The sequence below is a fragment of the Rhodnius prolixus genome, unplaced genomic scaffold, assembly GCF_049639745.1.
Source record: "Rhodnius prolixus isolate KJV_2025 unplaced genomic scaffold, Rpr scaffold_27, whole genome shotgun sequence".
Lineage (NCBI taxonomy): Eukaryota > Metazoa > Arthropoda > Insecta > Hemiptera > Reduviidae > Rhodnius > Rhodnius prolixus.
Window position 1 is genome coordinate 273284 of NW_027411607.1, and position 16232 is coordinate 289515.

The window sequence follows — 16232 nt, forward strand, 5'->3', positions numbered from 1 at the left end:
ACAGGGAATTACTTAGACTAATTTGTTTGTACAAAGCACAATATAACGGGGGAATTAATTAGAATAGTTATTTGTCCAAGACCATATACGTATATCAGTGGGGAAATTAATGTAATGATTATTGTACTTATGTGAGTCTCTATCCTTAAGGTCCAAAAGTTTGAGCTCATTAAATCATAAACTAAGACACAGTTTTTTATTATAACCTGGTAAACACAAACCAAAGTTTTTAGTTAATACGCACAACATGAAAAAGCTGAAGCTAACATGGCCGACATTACTCCTCACAGTGACGCTTGACTTGACATCCTACCAGCGCCTCCCCTCTCTCCTTGTGCTCACCCAATTCCGCCAACTGACTCAGGGAAAAAACAAGTCTGGGGGGCCGCCACTCTTGGGGAACCAAACATCCTCCCCCGCAGTGGACTCGCAGAGATCCACTTACTGAGTTGGCAGGGGGCAAAGCTTCCGGACAGGCCGGCTGATCAGTCCTGAAGTTGTCTTGACCTCGGCCACCCTGGCCACATTGTCCCGGCCATGATGAAGCTTGACTATTCGGCCCATGGACCACTGCAGTGGAGGAAGGTTGTCGTCCATGATCATGACTATTTGTCCCACTGCCGCGGGGAAGGAAGGCGAATGCCATTTTAGCATGGCTTGCTGCTCGAGGAGGTACTCCTTGTGCCATCTTTTCCAAAACTGTCCAACAGTGAGCTGTGCCATTGCCCATTTCGATTTGAGTGCAGTGCGAGGGGTTAAGGAGCCATCGGGAGGTAGTGCAGTCATAGGCCGCATAATCAGAAAGTGACCTGGCGTCAGGACTTGCAGGTCATCTGGCGAGGACGAGACAGCGGTAAGAGGTCTGGAATTTAATATGGCTTCTATTTGACAAATGATTGTGAGGAAACACTCCATGGTGGGCTCTTGAGTGCCTAACGTGACCTTCAGTAATCTTTTAGTAGATTTAACGGCAGCTTCCCAGAGACCTCCAAAATGTGGTGCTCGAGGGGGGATGAAATGCCACTCGATGCTTCTTTTATTGGATTCTCTCAAAATGGCCTCCTGAGACTTGGCGTCATTTAGTAGTGCAGATACCTCCTTGAGTCTTCTTTTGGCTCCGACGAAGTTAGTGCCGTTATCCGACCAAATGTGACTCGGCACACCCCTCCTGGCAACGAAACGGTTTAGGGCAGCTAAGAATGCTTGTGTTGTGAGGTCCGTGACTAGTTCCAGGTGTATGGCCTTGGTGGAAAAACAGACGAAAATGGCGAGATAAGACTGGAGGACTTTGGCTGAACGCAATGAAGCAATTTTCACGTTGAAGGGGCCTGCGTAGTCTATGCCAGTGGTGGTGAAGGGTGATGAAGCGCTGGCTCTTCCTTCTGGCAGTTGACCCATGAGGGGGTTAAAGGGTGTTGGCTTGACACTGAAACACTTGTTACAGGTACCCAATTGTCGGCGGACAACATTCTTACCATTAACAATCCAATATCGACTTCTCAAAAACGCATGAGTGGCAGTGGGGCCTACGTGGAGGTTGGATATGTGGGCATCTTGTATGACCAAGGCGGTGAAGGGGTGTTGCGAAGGCAACAAGGCAGGGTGCTTTTGAGATTCGGGGACGTCGGCCAGTCTGAGTCTCCCTCCAACTCGCAGCACTCCATCAGTGTGCAGAAATAGGCCTAAGGTTTTGACGAGGCGTAATCTAGGTCTGGGGGACTGAGCATCCTCAATTTCCTCGGAAAGCGAGTGCTGTTGGGCTCGGACTATTAGGACTCGCAGGGCTTCGATACGTTCCTTTACATTCAATGGACCTGACATACGACGTACTGGATTTCTAGTATTGTGGGCGAATCGCAGGCACCAGGCCACTACGTTCTGCAGAGTATACAGACTGGAAAATTTAGTCTCTAATTCCTCAGGGCAGGACATTGCATTTGACACATTAAAGGCCTGGGAGCGAATTTCTGCTCCCACGACAGGGTCAGACAAATCGGCACTAACTTGCCCAAGGGGCCATGACTCGTGGTTTGACTTCAGCCAAGAGGGACCTTCCCACCATAGCTGATGACTCACTAATTCTTGAGGTCGTAATCCACGTGAGGCACAGTCAGCGGGGTTTTGTGAGGAGGAGATGTGGAACCATTGCGAGGCGGGTACCTTTTCTAAGATAGCTGCTACTCTATTACCCACGAACACCTTCCAATGCGGAGGTGGTGTTGCTGTGATCCAAGCCAGGGCAATGGTAGAATCAGAAAAGGCTAGGACGTTTTGAGTGGTTATCTGAGGGAAGAGTGATCTGACCTTATCAATAGTAAGAGCAAGTAGGTGGGCAGCACAAAGCTCCAGACGGGGGAGCGTAACCGGTTTCATTGGGGCCATTCTGGCCTTGGACATGACCAGGTTAATAACCGTGTCCTCAGACTGAGACACGAGATATACCACCGCCGCATAGGCTCGCTCGGACGCGTCAGCGAATCCCACCAAATACATTTTAGAAGTGGGTAGAGACAAAAATCTGGGTATGTGAATTTTGGACAGGTCAGGCAAGGAAACAGCGAACTGAGCCCATTCCTGGACAATTGATGAGGGCAGGGGATCATCCCAATCAAAGGAGGCTTGACAGACTATTCTAAATATTGCACGAGCAAAAATGGTTATAGGGATCAGCCATCCCAATGGGTCAAAAACTTTTGCGATCTGACTGGCTAATTGTCTTTTGGTTTGAACACTAGGAACAGAACGAATCCGAAAATGAAAGTAATCTTGAGAAGGGTTCCAACAAAGTCCCAGAATTTTTAGTTGAGACTCTTCGTCATTTTCTAGGCAGACCGAAGACATGGCTGGGAGTAGGTGTTCAGGGGGTATCTGATCCAGTAACTGTGGATGATTTGATGCCCATTTTCGAAGTTCAATTTGAGCTTGACCCAATAGTTTAATTAATTGATCTCGAGATTGGAGTGCCTCAGTGGGAGTGCAACCTCCCCCAGAAACGTCATCAACATAGGTGCGTTCAAGTAGTATCTCAGAAGCTAGAGGAAACGACTTTTGGGAAGTAATAGCTAATTCTTGGAGTACGCGACATGCTAAGTAAGGAGCTGACGTGGTTCCATAAGTCACCGTGCACAAACGGTACTCCTGCACTGGTTGGCTCGTATCAAATCGCCACAGTATGCGTAATAAATCCCTATCTTCCGGGGGGTGTTGTATCTGTCTAAACATTTGGCGAATGTCGGCCGTAAAGACCCATTTGTCCACTCTAAATCTGGTAACCACCTTCCAGATATCGAGCTGTAAACGGGGTCCGGGAAGCAAGAGCTCATTGAGGGAGATGCCTGAAGAGGACTTCTGGGAAGCGTTAAATACTACACGAATCTTTTCCGGGGGATCGTCTGGACGGTGTACCGCATGATGGGGAATATAATAGGCAATTTGACCTGACTTGAGAGGAGGGGCCAGTTCCATACGATTGGAATCTAAGTAGTCCTTCATAAACTCCACATAGGGAGCACGGAGATGTGGGGACTTGGCATGACGGGATTCAGTTTGTACGAGACGCTTTAAAGCGATCTTTCTAGATTCACCGAGGCAACACGGACTGGTTTTTAATGGCAGTGCTACTGAAAACCGACCATCAGGGAGTCGAGAGTGAGACTTAGAGAAGCACTCTTCGGCCTTCAACTCCTCTGGCGTAAGGGGAGAGACTTCAGATACTTCCTCCAGGGCGAACATTTTTTCCATAAGACGGGACAAGACTAAGTCAGGGGGGTGCGGAATAGGTGGTGAAGCTTTTCCAGAGCTGAGGCGAAGTACTGTTGGTTTAAACGAAGTTGCCAGCACAGGATTGACTAAAGAGAGATTGACAGGTAGAGCGGAACTTTCCGAGGGAATGTCTTCCGCAGTAGGTCTGGTAGTAGGAGGAGTTACAGGGTCAGGAGTGGCTATTATGATTTGCAGTGGACGCCGCGTGCTCATTAAACGTTGTGGTTTCGGAGAGGGGAATTGACTAGCTACAATCGGACGAGAAGGTTCTTGAAGATTTGCTTCCTGTAAGGAAGAGGATAGGATTTGCGGGGAGGATGCTGACACACTGGGTAAGCTGGGCTGGTCTGACTCTTCAAGGTTGTCACGGGGGACAATTGACTCAGACTCAGAGTTACTAGGAGGGTTACCGATTGAAGGCTCATCTTCTGGGATAGACTGGTTAGAAGATACCTTAGGGGGCGTCAATTGGCCATATTTATGCTTGAATAAAATTTTATAATAGGTCCGATATAATTTAGAATTGGACCTGCTGTCCTTGACGAAGGGGTCAAACCGAACCCTTCTCGTGGGGAAGCTTCTCAAGGGACCAGACATGATCCAACCAAGAGTGGTCAATCTTGCGTTAGGGGAACCATTTTGGGAACGAATAATCTTACTGAGATCGATGGCATCAAAGACTGAGGCGGAGAAGACCACGTCTACTGACCTGGGTTCATTGAAGGTTGGGTCGGCTAAAGGTTTGTCCATTAGATGTGGCTAATCCTTGACAGGAAAGTAGGAGGATGGTGCATCTGGGACAGTCTTGGTAACTACGCGGAAAGGGATTTTGAGTTGTGCAAAAGGGTGGGCTTGTCTTAAATTGGTCGATACCTGACCCACGACTTGGGTGGCAATATTGCCCCCTATGCCACGAACACCGCCTGACATGGGTTTATAGGTCAATTTGCTTTCCTTGGCAAAAGCTTTAGTCATTAAGTTGATCTCACTGCCTGAATCCAGCAGGGCACGAGCGCGATACCACTGGCCATCTCCTCCAAGGAGATACACCAGGGCAGTGGGGGAGACTGACATATCGGAAGGGGAAAGACTTGACTATGGACTGACGGGGAACCTTTGCCGAATGACACAGACGACAGTGTCTGCGACGGCAAAAAACTACAGTGGACAACGGAGGGGTATCGCGCTTGCCGAGAACCTATTGTTCTGGCTGACGGAATGGTGCTGGATGGCGGCCAAAGTAGATGGTGGGAAGTACGGGGGATAGACTGGAAGAAGAGGAGGGCGGCGATGTGGGTCGGGACCTCAAGTCACTGGCCTGGGCTAAGTACGGGTGAGGCTCAAAAGGACTGGGGGGACTCAGCGAACTCCGAGGAAATGGAGGAGGAGATTCAGAAGGGCCCGGGGAGGGCGTTCTTCTTGGTGGGAGACTACATTTTTGAGGCCGACGGATCTGTAGGGACATGAGCGACGGAATACCAGACACAGGGGGTGTTCCCTGGCTGAAGCTAGTGGAGGGTGGAGGAGGGTGCAGTGAGGTGTGGTGTTCTCCATGACACTTCGCGCAACCGACCTGGCAAGGGCACCTAGACACTAAGTGCTGTCTTGAAAGACAATTGACACACAGTTTTCGCTCTACTACGAAGTTCCATCTGTCGCTAATCGACATGTTCACATATTCTGGACATTTTGCCAGGCGGTGAAAATCTCCGCACAGGTAGCATTGGGGGGCCGCTGAAGTAGAGGAAGTCGGTGTACGGGAGGTAGAAAAGGCCGGTTGTCGAGCTGGGGCCGGAGAAGGAGGGGGCGATGGTCTCCTCTGACGCGGAACGAACCTTACAGACTTAGGGGTATAGCGCCTTACCTGTTTGGGGGAGGACTCCGGTTGTGCCTGGGTTTCGCGCGCGGGGGACGCAGAGCGAGGCTGCGGAACAGTGGAAGGTGAAGAATGACTAGGAGTGAGCTGTATCAACGAGGCAGGAGGTGACAGACTGGAGGTTAATTTGGGGGAAAACCTATCCTCCTGGTCCTTGAGAAATTCGAGGACCTGACTACTCGAGGGGAGGAGATCAAAGGATCCCAGGTACCTTTTTCTGAACTCCTCTTGGAGGCCAGGGGGGAGAACAGACAGGGTCACATGGCACAATAAAAAATCTAGCGGGTGCGGAATATGACACTGATCCAGCATTATTTGGCGGCGCGACAACCACGCGATGCACTCTTCAATGCCTGGGTCAGCGCCCGGAAATTGCAAAAAGGATTCTATCGTGGCACTGGCGACACGCAATTGTCCCTCATATCTGGAGTCCAGGGTGCTCCAGGCGTAACAATATCCCTCCTCGGAGGACGGAGCATTTTGTATAATGGAAAGAGGGGGGCCTCTCAGAGAGGACCGGAGGGCTTCAAGCCTTTTCGGAGCCGGTAAGGAAAGCTTATGCACCTCCGCCTGAAAACTGGCCTTAAAGCTTTTATATTGTAAAACATCCCCCCCGAAAGGGGTAATGTTAGGGATAACTAGTTCCTGCAGCTGGCGCCTGGCAAGCTCAATTACGGACTCGTCAACTGCTGGGACCGAAAAACCCTGATCTGGCGGAGCGGTAGTGGGGACGGGGGCTGTTGCCAATAAAGGCAGAATGATGGTCAACTGAGCTGCCTCAGCACGCTCATGGCTCTCCGACAGAGACGCAGCCAGTGGGCCACCGACTTCCGGGGACAATGCACGCAACCACCCCCATGCTTCCCTGTCAACAGTCTGGGACAGGGAGGCGAACATGGTAGAATAGTTGCGGCTAAGCTCCAAGGCTTCAGGGGAGCTGGGGGAAAGATCACTGACCCTTCGGGTCCATTGGTTTAACCTGGCTATTAAATGATTACATCTGACTTCACAGATGTCAGGATAGTGTTCCGACTGGAGAGGAAATCGGGGAGTTTCCTCCAAGACAGGGTGACTAGGGGTGGCTGGTGAGAGAGGGGGGGTGACCTGTGCCTGTTCCTCCATTTGATCTGCTGAGGTTAGGCGGCAAAAGCCAACAATATAGATAAGATCAAAGACAAATACAAATATCAAATGTTGTTACAGATGCAAGGAATGAACCAGTTGCATTGCAAAACAAAAACAAAAAAACATAGATACAATACGTACAATAAGTTTCCAAATCAATGACAAATTCCTAAATGGAGATAAGTAAGTACTACAAAATATACCAAGCAACGTGTGCTAACTTAACTACGTTTACTAATAATACAATAAAGCAGCAAACAATGTTATATAGACTAAACACAACTGAACATAACAAACAAAGGAAAAACCCGACAGTTGTCAATCAAGACTGTCAATATTCAAACTGAAATAAAACTAAAGTATAAACAAATTATTTTAAGAAAAGACGAGATTACTTACAAGGTACAGAGAAAAATTAAAAAACAGTTGAATAGTGTTCTGAAGACTGTTCCCGGGTTTCGGCACCATGAAAAATAGTCAAAAGGAAGGGGGTTGGAAAAAGACGCAGTTAAAATTAAAGCTGGAAAAGTGGGGGACGCCACCAGTCTTCAGAACACTTTACAAATTCACCATAAACTTTATTCACAATTAACAAGTCTCCGAAGAGATACAGACAAATATATATATATACAACAGGTGAAATAATAATAAATCTGAACGCCACAGGGAATCTGGCTCTTATAACACTTTGGTGCGGATTACGCACTACTCTTAATGAATAAGTATTGGTACAACACAATATATATCAGGGGAGACGTGATCGTAATAATTATTGCAATATACAACGGGGAAGTTAACAAGACTAATTAATTGTACACGACAATATATCAGGGAAGGCTTAATTGTAGTAATTACTGTGCAGGGCACAAGATAACAGGGAGGACTTAATCGCAATAATTATTGTACAGGGCACAATATAACAGGGAAGATTTAATTACAATAATTGTTGTACAGGGCACAATATAACAGGGAAGACTTACTTGCAATAATTAATGTACAGGGCACAATATAACAGGGAAGACTTAATTACAATAATTGTTGTACAGGGCACAATATAACAGGGAAGACTTAATTGCAATAATTAATGTACAGGGCACAATATAACAGGGAATTACTTAGACTAATTTGTTTGTACAAAGCACAATATAACGGGGGAATTAATTAGAATAGTTATTTGTCCAAGACAATATACGTATATCAGTGGGGAAATTAATGTAATGATTATTGTACTTATGTGAGTCTCTATCCTTAAGGTCCAAAAGTTTGAGCTCATTAAATCATAAACTAAGACACAGTTTTTTATTATAACCTGGTAAACACAAACCAAAGTTTTTAGTTAATACGCACAACATGAAAAAGCTGAAGCTAACATGGCCGACATTACTCCTCACAGTGACGCTTGACTTGACATCCTACCAGCGCCTCCCCTCTCTCCTTGTGCTCACCCAATTCCGCCAACTGACTCAGGGAAAAAACAAGTCTGGGGGGCCGCCACTCTTGGGGAACCAAACAGGACTGACGCGATTTCGAAAAAAAAAGGAGGAAAAAAAATAGGTATACCTTGTCTTGGAGAAAGGAGAGAAGAATTTAAATAAAAGGAAGTAGTCAGGCGGACTTCGCTCTTCCCTCTGCAATCTCTATAGAATAAATTGCCGAGTGAAGAACTATTCGTTTCTCGGAGGGCAGAAGGAAAGTAATAGTCATCTAAGAAGAAGACAGGAGAAAGGACAACGACGACCAGGCCTGGTAATATACTACGTAAGTGTGGAACTTAATTTTGAATCGGGACTATCGTTTTAGGAGTGTTAAATATAATTTTGGTTATTGGATTAATTTTATTAGTTCAAGCTGCGGATGTAATTTCTTTTAAGTTAGTATTAATTAGTAGATTCGTTTTTTTTTTTTAAAGGAACTTTTCCGTCTCCTAGTTCAATTATAACCTTAATTCAGAAGTTTTTTTATTTATTCCAGTTGTTATTTTTTTTTGTTGTGCAACCACATTATAAGCATAGCTGGCATTAATTAATCATTGCTACATTAGTGTAGCCGTATAGTTAGAGTATCGGCCTATAGAGTCACACAACGCAGGTTCGCTAACCGAAGAGCGGTTACTAGGTAACTACTTTTTTTTTTTAATTCTAATTTTACTTATTTGTTATTTTTCTTTTCCCTTAGTATTATTAGGATTATTAGTAGTCATCATATTTCCTCTTCCTTGTGTTCCCTTTTCTCCTTACCCACCCCGTCACCACTGAGCTTGCCTTGTCCAGAGGTATTTGTAGAGGGTGACGTAACAATTTGGCGCCCAACGTGGGGCTAAAAGAAATTAAGGGACCATTTCAACATTTTCATCTCGAGCCGGAAGTAGAATTTTACGTTCCCCATGATGGATGTGTATAGGCTGTTGAAGGAAGAGTTGCAGTACGAATTGGAAATGAGGGGAATAAACGCTGACGGTAATTGCCAAGATTTGCGCAGAAGGCTGCAAGAAGCTTTATCCAAGGATGTTTCTCTTGATCCCAGTTTTATTGCAAACTTAGACCCTAACACGGAATTCACAATTTGTGAGAAGAAATACCTGGTGTTGAAAGGAGCGGTGGAAGAATGTGATGAAGGAACAGAATCTAGTTAACTGAAGCGACTTAATACGCGGCTGTTACACATATACCAGCGATGCAACCGGATCTTACCGGAAGAAGGGCTGGTAGGTCAAATTGCGGAGTTAAAGGAGGCGATACAGGAGTTGAGAATCAAGCTTAAGAGTTCAACCCTGGGTACATCATCGACGGAGCAATTTCCGGTGCCAGATTTTGCAGGGAGGAAAGAAGGGAAGCACGATAGTATCGTAGAAGAACTGGGCCAACTAGAATTGGGGAGGAACCCCCAACCTACTCGGACAGACATCAGATGGAGTGTACCTCAGGAGGCTTTGTCACCAATTACCCTCCCCGAGATGCGAGCTACCGCTTCTACCTCTACCAAGAATGACGTACCGCATGTTTCTCGACGGGATCCGAAATTGTACAAGTGGGGCCTGACTTTCTCAGGTGAAGAGGCAGGATGTACTCTGACTAACTTCCTGGAAGATGTCGAAGTGCGGATGGCCTCAAGAAGTGTATCACAGGAAGAGGTTTTTCGAGGATTTGACGATTTGTTAACTGGCACGGCGAAAATATGGTTTAGAGCCAAGAGGCAAGAATTCTCTTCGTGGCAAGAGCTGGTGCGAGGATTGAAGAAAACTTTTCAGGATCCTGACTACGACGACCGGCTCATGGAAGAAATTTTTTTTTATTATTTATTTTTATACAACTGTTACAACCATTCGGTATACAGTGGGAGTTGCACGTACAATTACACTTGATTAATCTGAATAAACAAGACATAATAAGACTACAAAAAAATATAAAGAATAAAAATGAAAACAATCTCTTCTTTTTTATAGGTATAAAAATAAAACTATGTATTGAAATAAACAAACCAAATTTTTTTTTTTTTTTTCGTTTTTGTGATAATAATTCGTAATATTACTCGTTGAAAATAAAAGCTCTTAACTTAAGTGCAGCTGAACAGTAACTGAAAATGTCGTTTACCTGTTGGGCATTTTTAATTGTGAGTAGGTGTGTAAGTTGAACACTTTTATCGCCATTCTGTGTATATTTGTCAACATACAGCTTCCTTAGAGCGCTATAAAGCGGACAATTGAACAGAAAGTGTCCTAAACTCTCTTCCTCCAGTGTATTACACATTGTACAAATATCGTCTGCGTTCCAACAGTGTCTATTATGGTTATAATATAAACTAATTCTTTTTTCGTTAATCATTCTTAATTGACAAATTAGTGAAATTTTTACAAATGGTACACCGTTGAAAAGCAAATAGTCACTGGGCCTATTAATGTTTAATTTAATATTTTTAAATGCTCCATTATAGGAGGAAATTTGAATCCTATCCCGATCATCTTGCCTGATTGTTTCATTAAACTTTTCTATTAATTGCTGCCTGAATTGTTTAACTGTTTGTGGGCACTGTTCCATCCACAACCACTCACAGCCCAAATCACCAAGAATATGTTTAATTTGGCTGACCCAATTATAATTGACATCGTTATTAACAGATGAGTCTAACTCCACCAATCTGCTATAACACTGCTTTTCTATTCTATAATTAGGCATTGATAACAAAGTACACCACCAGTCGATAGCTCTCTTAAGTACACTAGCACTTAGTTTCAATACATTACACTCTGTACGCAGCATATACCCTGGGGTTGTTAAAGGAACACCTAACAGCTGTTTAAGGAATTTTACTTGCGTTTGTTCTATACAATCAAAATATCTAAGTGCCCAAATTTCACTACCATAAAGTAGGTTGTTTTTTACAATGTTATTATATAAGAGCATCTTAGCTTCCCAAGAAGTGCATTTTGTGTTTATTAAAATTTGTCTGACAGATGCAATCGCGGCTAAACATTTGTTAGACGCCATTTTACATGCATTTAGAAATACCCCCGAATTACTGAATTTAACACCCAGATAAGAGAAGGACTTCACAATTTCTATTTTAGCATTCTTGTCATAAATAAATTGCTCATCTTTTCTTCTTCTTTTTTTCTGAAAAATTATCATTTTAGTTTTTTTAATATTAACTTTAAGTGAGTTAATTACACAATACTTTGTTAGTACGTTAATTTTTCTTTGAGCCTCTATAGGCGTATCTGATAAAAGCACAATATCGTCAGCATAAAATAAGACTGAGATACTATTCTTGTTATCGATATTAACGCCTGCACATCCGTTTTCTCCGAAAAAGACCTCGAGATCGCTGATAAATATCGAGAATAAATACGGTGATATTGTGTCGCCTTGTAAAACTCCTTTACTTATAAAGAATGACTCACTGAATTCGTTTTCCCTTCTAATCTTAGTGTGCATATTATTATAAAGACTAACCAGAATTTGAATAAATTTTCTACTGACGCCGTAATTATATAGTTTTCGCCACAGTATATTTCTTTCTAGCGAATCGAAAGCCTTCTCAAAGTCGACGAACGTACAATATAATTTTCTCTTTTTATGCCTCAGATTAATACAAATTAATGACGACAAAGAAAAAATGCTATCCCTACAACTCCTTCCCCTTCGAAAACCATTTTGAGTCTGTGTGAGCGGATTTCCGTATTCTAACCAATCGACCAATCGATTACTTAGAGCTCGTGTAAATAATTTAGTCAGATTGTTCATTAGTGTAATTCCTCTATAATTTTCTGGGTTTTCAGGGTCTCCCTTTTTAAATAATTGAATTCTATAACTATTACCCCACGTTTCAGGGATTTTCTCGGTATCTAAAATTTTATTAAACAAATTCCTAATAAAAATTATACAGTGTAACGGCAAATTCTTTAAGAATTCTATAGGTATCCCGTCCGGGCCAGGCGTTTTTTTGTCTTTAAATTGTTTCAAACCATTTATTATTTCATTTTTACTGAAATGTACATCGAAAAATGGGTGTGTTACATCCAAAACCCTGAAATCGGCTATATGTTTATCTGGGTACAAACTCCGAAAGTATTTATTCCAATCACTCAGTTCTATTTTATTATTATTTGCCCTGTTTGAATATTTATGTTTCGATACTACAGTCCAGAATTCTTTACTATTATTTGTATTTAGTAATTTTAAATTCAGATCATAATAATATATTTTTTTTGTTTCTGCGATTATCAACTTAAATTCCCTTTTATTTTGCAAAAATGCCGATTTAACGTTGTTATCAAATTTATTTTTTTTGAATAATTTTAGTGACCGTTTCATTCGCAGTTTAGCCTTTTGACATTCTGAATTAAACCACACTTTATTATACCGATTTTTCTGGAACCCTTTATTATAGCTTGTTTTTGTTTTCACCAGATTTAAGTTATCAGCCGCCTGTTTAATATTTTGAATCCAAGCGTTACACATTTCCTCCGCCGACAGATTTTCAAACTCGTTTAAGTTAGGGAAGGAGCTAATATACACTTTTAAACTATCGTCACTCCATTCCAACAATTGTTTAGTACCCTCTATAGTATTCTTTTTTAAAGCAATGTCATCAAATACAGGTGATGCACTTATATCATCAATAAATAGAATGCAGGCAAGATGGTCGGATATAACAATAGAGTGTGATACAATCATATCTTTAATTTTATATACTCCCTGACAGTTAGCCCAAATTAAGTCTATGGTACTGCACCCATTAGCGCCTATGAACGTAAAATTTCCTTCACGATCGCTTAAACTTCTACCATTAATCAAGTAAAATACAAACATTTTCATAGTATTCATTAATTCTGAACCTCTTTTGTTTTCAATTAAGTCACATGAACACCTATTAGCATACAATTCGGAATTTTCGAAAACATATATGTCATCATTGTCCAGTTCCCCTACTCTACAATTAAAGTCCCCACCGATAAATATTTCTAAATCAGAAAATTTGTCACTAATTTGTAGCAAGCTATCGTAAAACATTTCCAATACATATTCGATGTTATCGCTTGGTCTGAAATAGACACTACCTATTATCATTTCAGAGTTACCCAACATAACTTTTATAAATATCCAAAAGAGGGAGATCTCTAATACTTCACATTTGAATTCTTTCTTAATATAAATCATTAGGCCTCCGCTTGGGCGACCTTTAGATTTTTCCTTTATTGCCCTGGCTGTAATTAAATTATAATTTTGCAAATATGTAAGGGGTTTGGGCTCATTAATTAACCAACTTTCTGACAAACAGATAACATCGAATGACTGAAATTCTATACATTCCGTTTTATCTAAGTTAAACATATTATTAAAGCCGTTTATATTAAGAAACGCTACCTTTAGAAATATTGTTTTGGAATACTGTTCAGTTGTATTACTCTTTTCATGCTTTCTATTTTTTGGATAATGAGGTGTTAGTTGCTATTCCGAAATAGGCCTATCCCTTGACGTTTTTACCTTTTTTAATACCTGCTCTAGTTTGTTTCGATCTGGTGTGTTCAACCATTGAATTAATTGGCTAGTTCTCGGCGTAGGGGGGCGGCTGGAGTCTTCTGTCTGCGATGTTTCCTTTTCACTACTCCTTTTCCTTGTAGATCTTTTTTTTGGCGTTATTTTTTTCTTCTTCTGCGATGTTTTGGTAGCCCCGCTGGCGTTCACTATATCTTCATAGAAAAATTTATTTGAGTTGACAACAATATAATCCTAACGCATCTTCGTATCTTCACCTTTTTCTCTCGCCAGTTGGTAATATTTATATAAAACTCTTCTTTCTTCTCTAATTTCTTTGGGGAAGTCCTCCGTTACAACCAAATTTGTTCCTTTTAAACTAAATCTCTTATTCAAAATCTCGTTTCTTTTTTTTTCACTTTCAAATCTAATCAACAAAGTGGGCTTATTAGGACTGTTTCCCAGCTTACGAATATAAGTAATGTCAGATTCCAAACAACTGACTTCTAATTTAGAATTAAATACTTGTACAATTTCTGATAACACATCCTTCATATTATCGGACTCGATCTTTAAACCGTACAACACCAAATTTTTTGCTCGAGCTTCTTTTTCTAGTAATTTTACTTTTATACTCTGTCTCTTAATTAACTTTTTTAGTTTGGTACACTCTTTTTTTATCGTTGTTATCTCCTTGTCCATTAAGTCGAACTTTTTATTTGTTTCAACCAACATATTTTTAATTTCGTCGGTTTTTTTTATGTTGTCATCAACACTCATTTTTAATGAACTGATTGCGCTGAAAATCTTTTCTAAATCAGCCATCTTCACAGATTAAATAAGTGAAAGAAAAACAAATATTATTGACTTCAGCAGGCAGATTATTCTGCGATGGTGCCGAGTTTTGTGGATAAGTTCACTTTTAATATTTACCTTTAATAAGCAGTAATTACCTGGCGGGGGTAACTCCTATCCAAGCCGTATCCCCACCCTGACCACGCCTTCACATAAATCTCGCCAAAGTTATATCAAATTTAATAAAATGTTAATTTTCAACTTAAAATAAATAACAAACTGTTCGATGAAATTTTCTCAAATTTCCACCCCGCACTCTAAGTACAACACTCTAACTTTACACCAATTTTCACTGTTCAAATCCGAGCAGGATAGGGTTTTTACTGAAAAACAGATATACACAAAGAGAACGATGTTCACTCGACCAGAGCAACAGTGCAACTCTCATGGAAGAAATACGCCGACGAACTCAGGGGTCTGACGAGGTGCCATCATTGTTCATAGCCAAGATGACAAGTTTGTTTAATCGGTTAAACACCCCTCTGACTGAAGAACAAAAGCTGCAAATACTAGAGAAAAATATTAAGGGCGACCATCTACCTCACCTCGCGCAGGCTACCTATGCATCGGTGGAAGAATTGGAATCAGCTCTCTGCAACCTGGAGATATGGACTCAGAGAGCTGCAAGATATAGGGAGCCGCCAGCTAAAGGTCTACTCGAACCCGCATTGGGTCATCGAACCAGGAAACCGCTTCCACAGGTGTCAGCTATTCGAGAAACCGGAACTCAGGAGGTACCGGAAAGAAGAACGTCGCGTACCGTGGTCCCGTTTGTTGGAACTGTGGGCAGACAGGACACTTGGCAAGAACATGCAGCAGTCCGAATACACAATTTTGTGGAAGGTGTGGGCTACAAAAGGTCAGCACACAAGAATGTACTCGCTGTGGGCCAAACCAGAAGAAAGCGGGAAACGGACCAAAGGGGTCGGCGCAGACCACCGCACCGGCTCCTCAGAACACAGCCGCCCGAGATTAACCAGAGAAGATACAGAATGGTTGGACTGGGTGGAGGTGGTCCGGAATATGTTCTGTTACGGGATGTCACATAGATTAAGCCAGCCAAGCCTTGAAGCTCGAAGACCTTTTCTTCAAGTGAGATTGTTGGGTATCTCAGTTAGTGGATTACTTGATTCGGGCTCAACGAGGACAGTAATCAACGACAGGTTGTGGAAAAGGTTATCCCCCTTAGGAATCAACCTTCAGACATCGGATAACCAACAGATAACCCTAGCAAATGGAAGGACTTGCGCTGTAGAAGGCTTTGCAGTGGTGCCTTTCGAATTGAATGGGGCAGTTAAGATTTTGAATGTTCTAGTTGTACCATCTCTGAGTGCGGAATTGATACTGGGAATTGACTTCTGGAGGGAAATGTCACTTGTGGTGGACATAGCTAAGGCTACCTATAAGTCAGGGGATCCGGCCCTAGCCTGTGTATCTACAGATACTGGAGTCATCAGCCACGAGAGACTAACGAACAAGCAGAGAGAAGAACTGCGAGCAGTCACCAAGAAGTTCCGAGAAGCATCATCACCTCATCTGGGCTGTACGGATCGGGTGGAACATATCATCGACACGGGAGATCAACCCCCGCTGAAACAGCGATACTACCCAGTGTCTCCCTTTATACAGGAGGCAATAAA

The 16232-nt window shown here is 42.4% G+C and overlaps 1 protein-coding gene across 1 annotated transcript; it reads right to left on the reverse strand.

The window, feature by feature from the left end:
* Nucleotides 1–441: 441 nt before the first annotated feature.
* On the reverse strand, nt 442–4836 carry LOC141455127 (uncharacterized). Its single transcript, XM_074129984.1, has 2 exons — nt 4636–4836; nt 442–4245 (listed from the first exon to the last, which is right to left on the reverse strand). Exons 1-2 carry the CDS (start codon nt 4834–4836, stop codon nt 442–444), a joined length of 4005 nt encoding a protein of 1334 aa, XP_073986085.1.
* Between the last annotated feature and the right edge of the window lie 11396 nt (nt 4837–16232).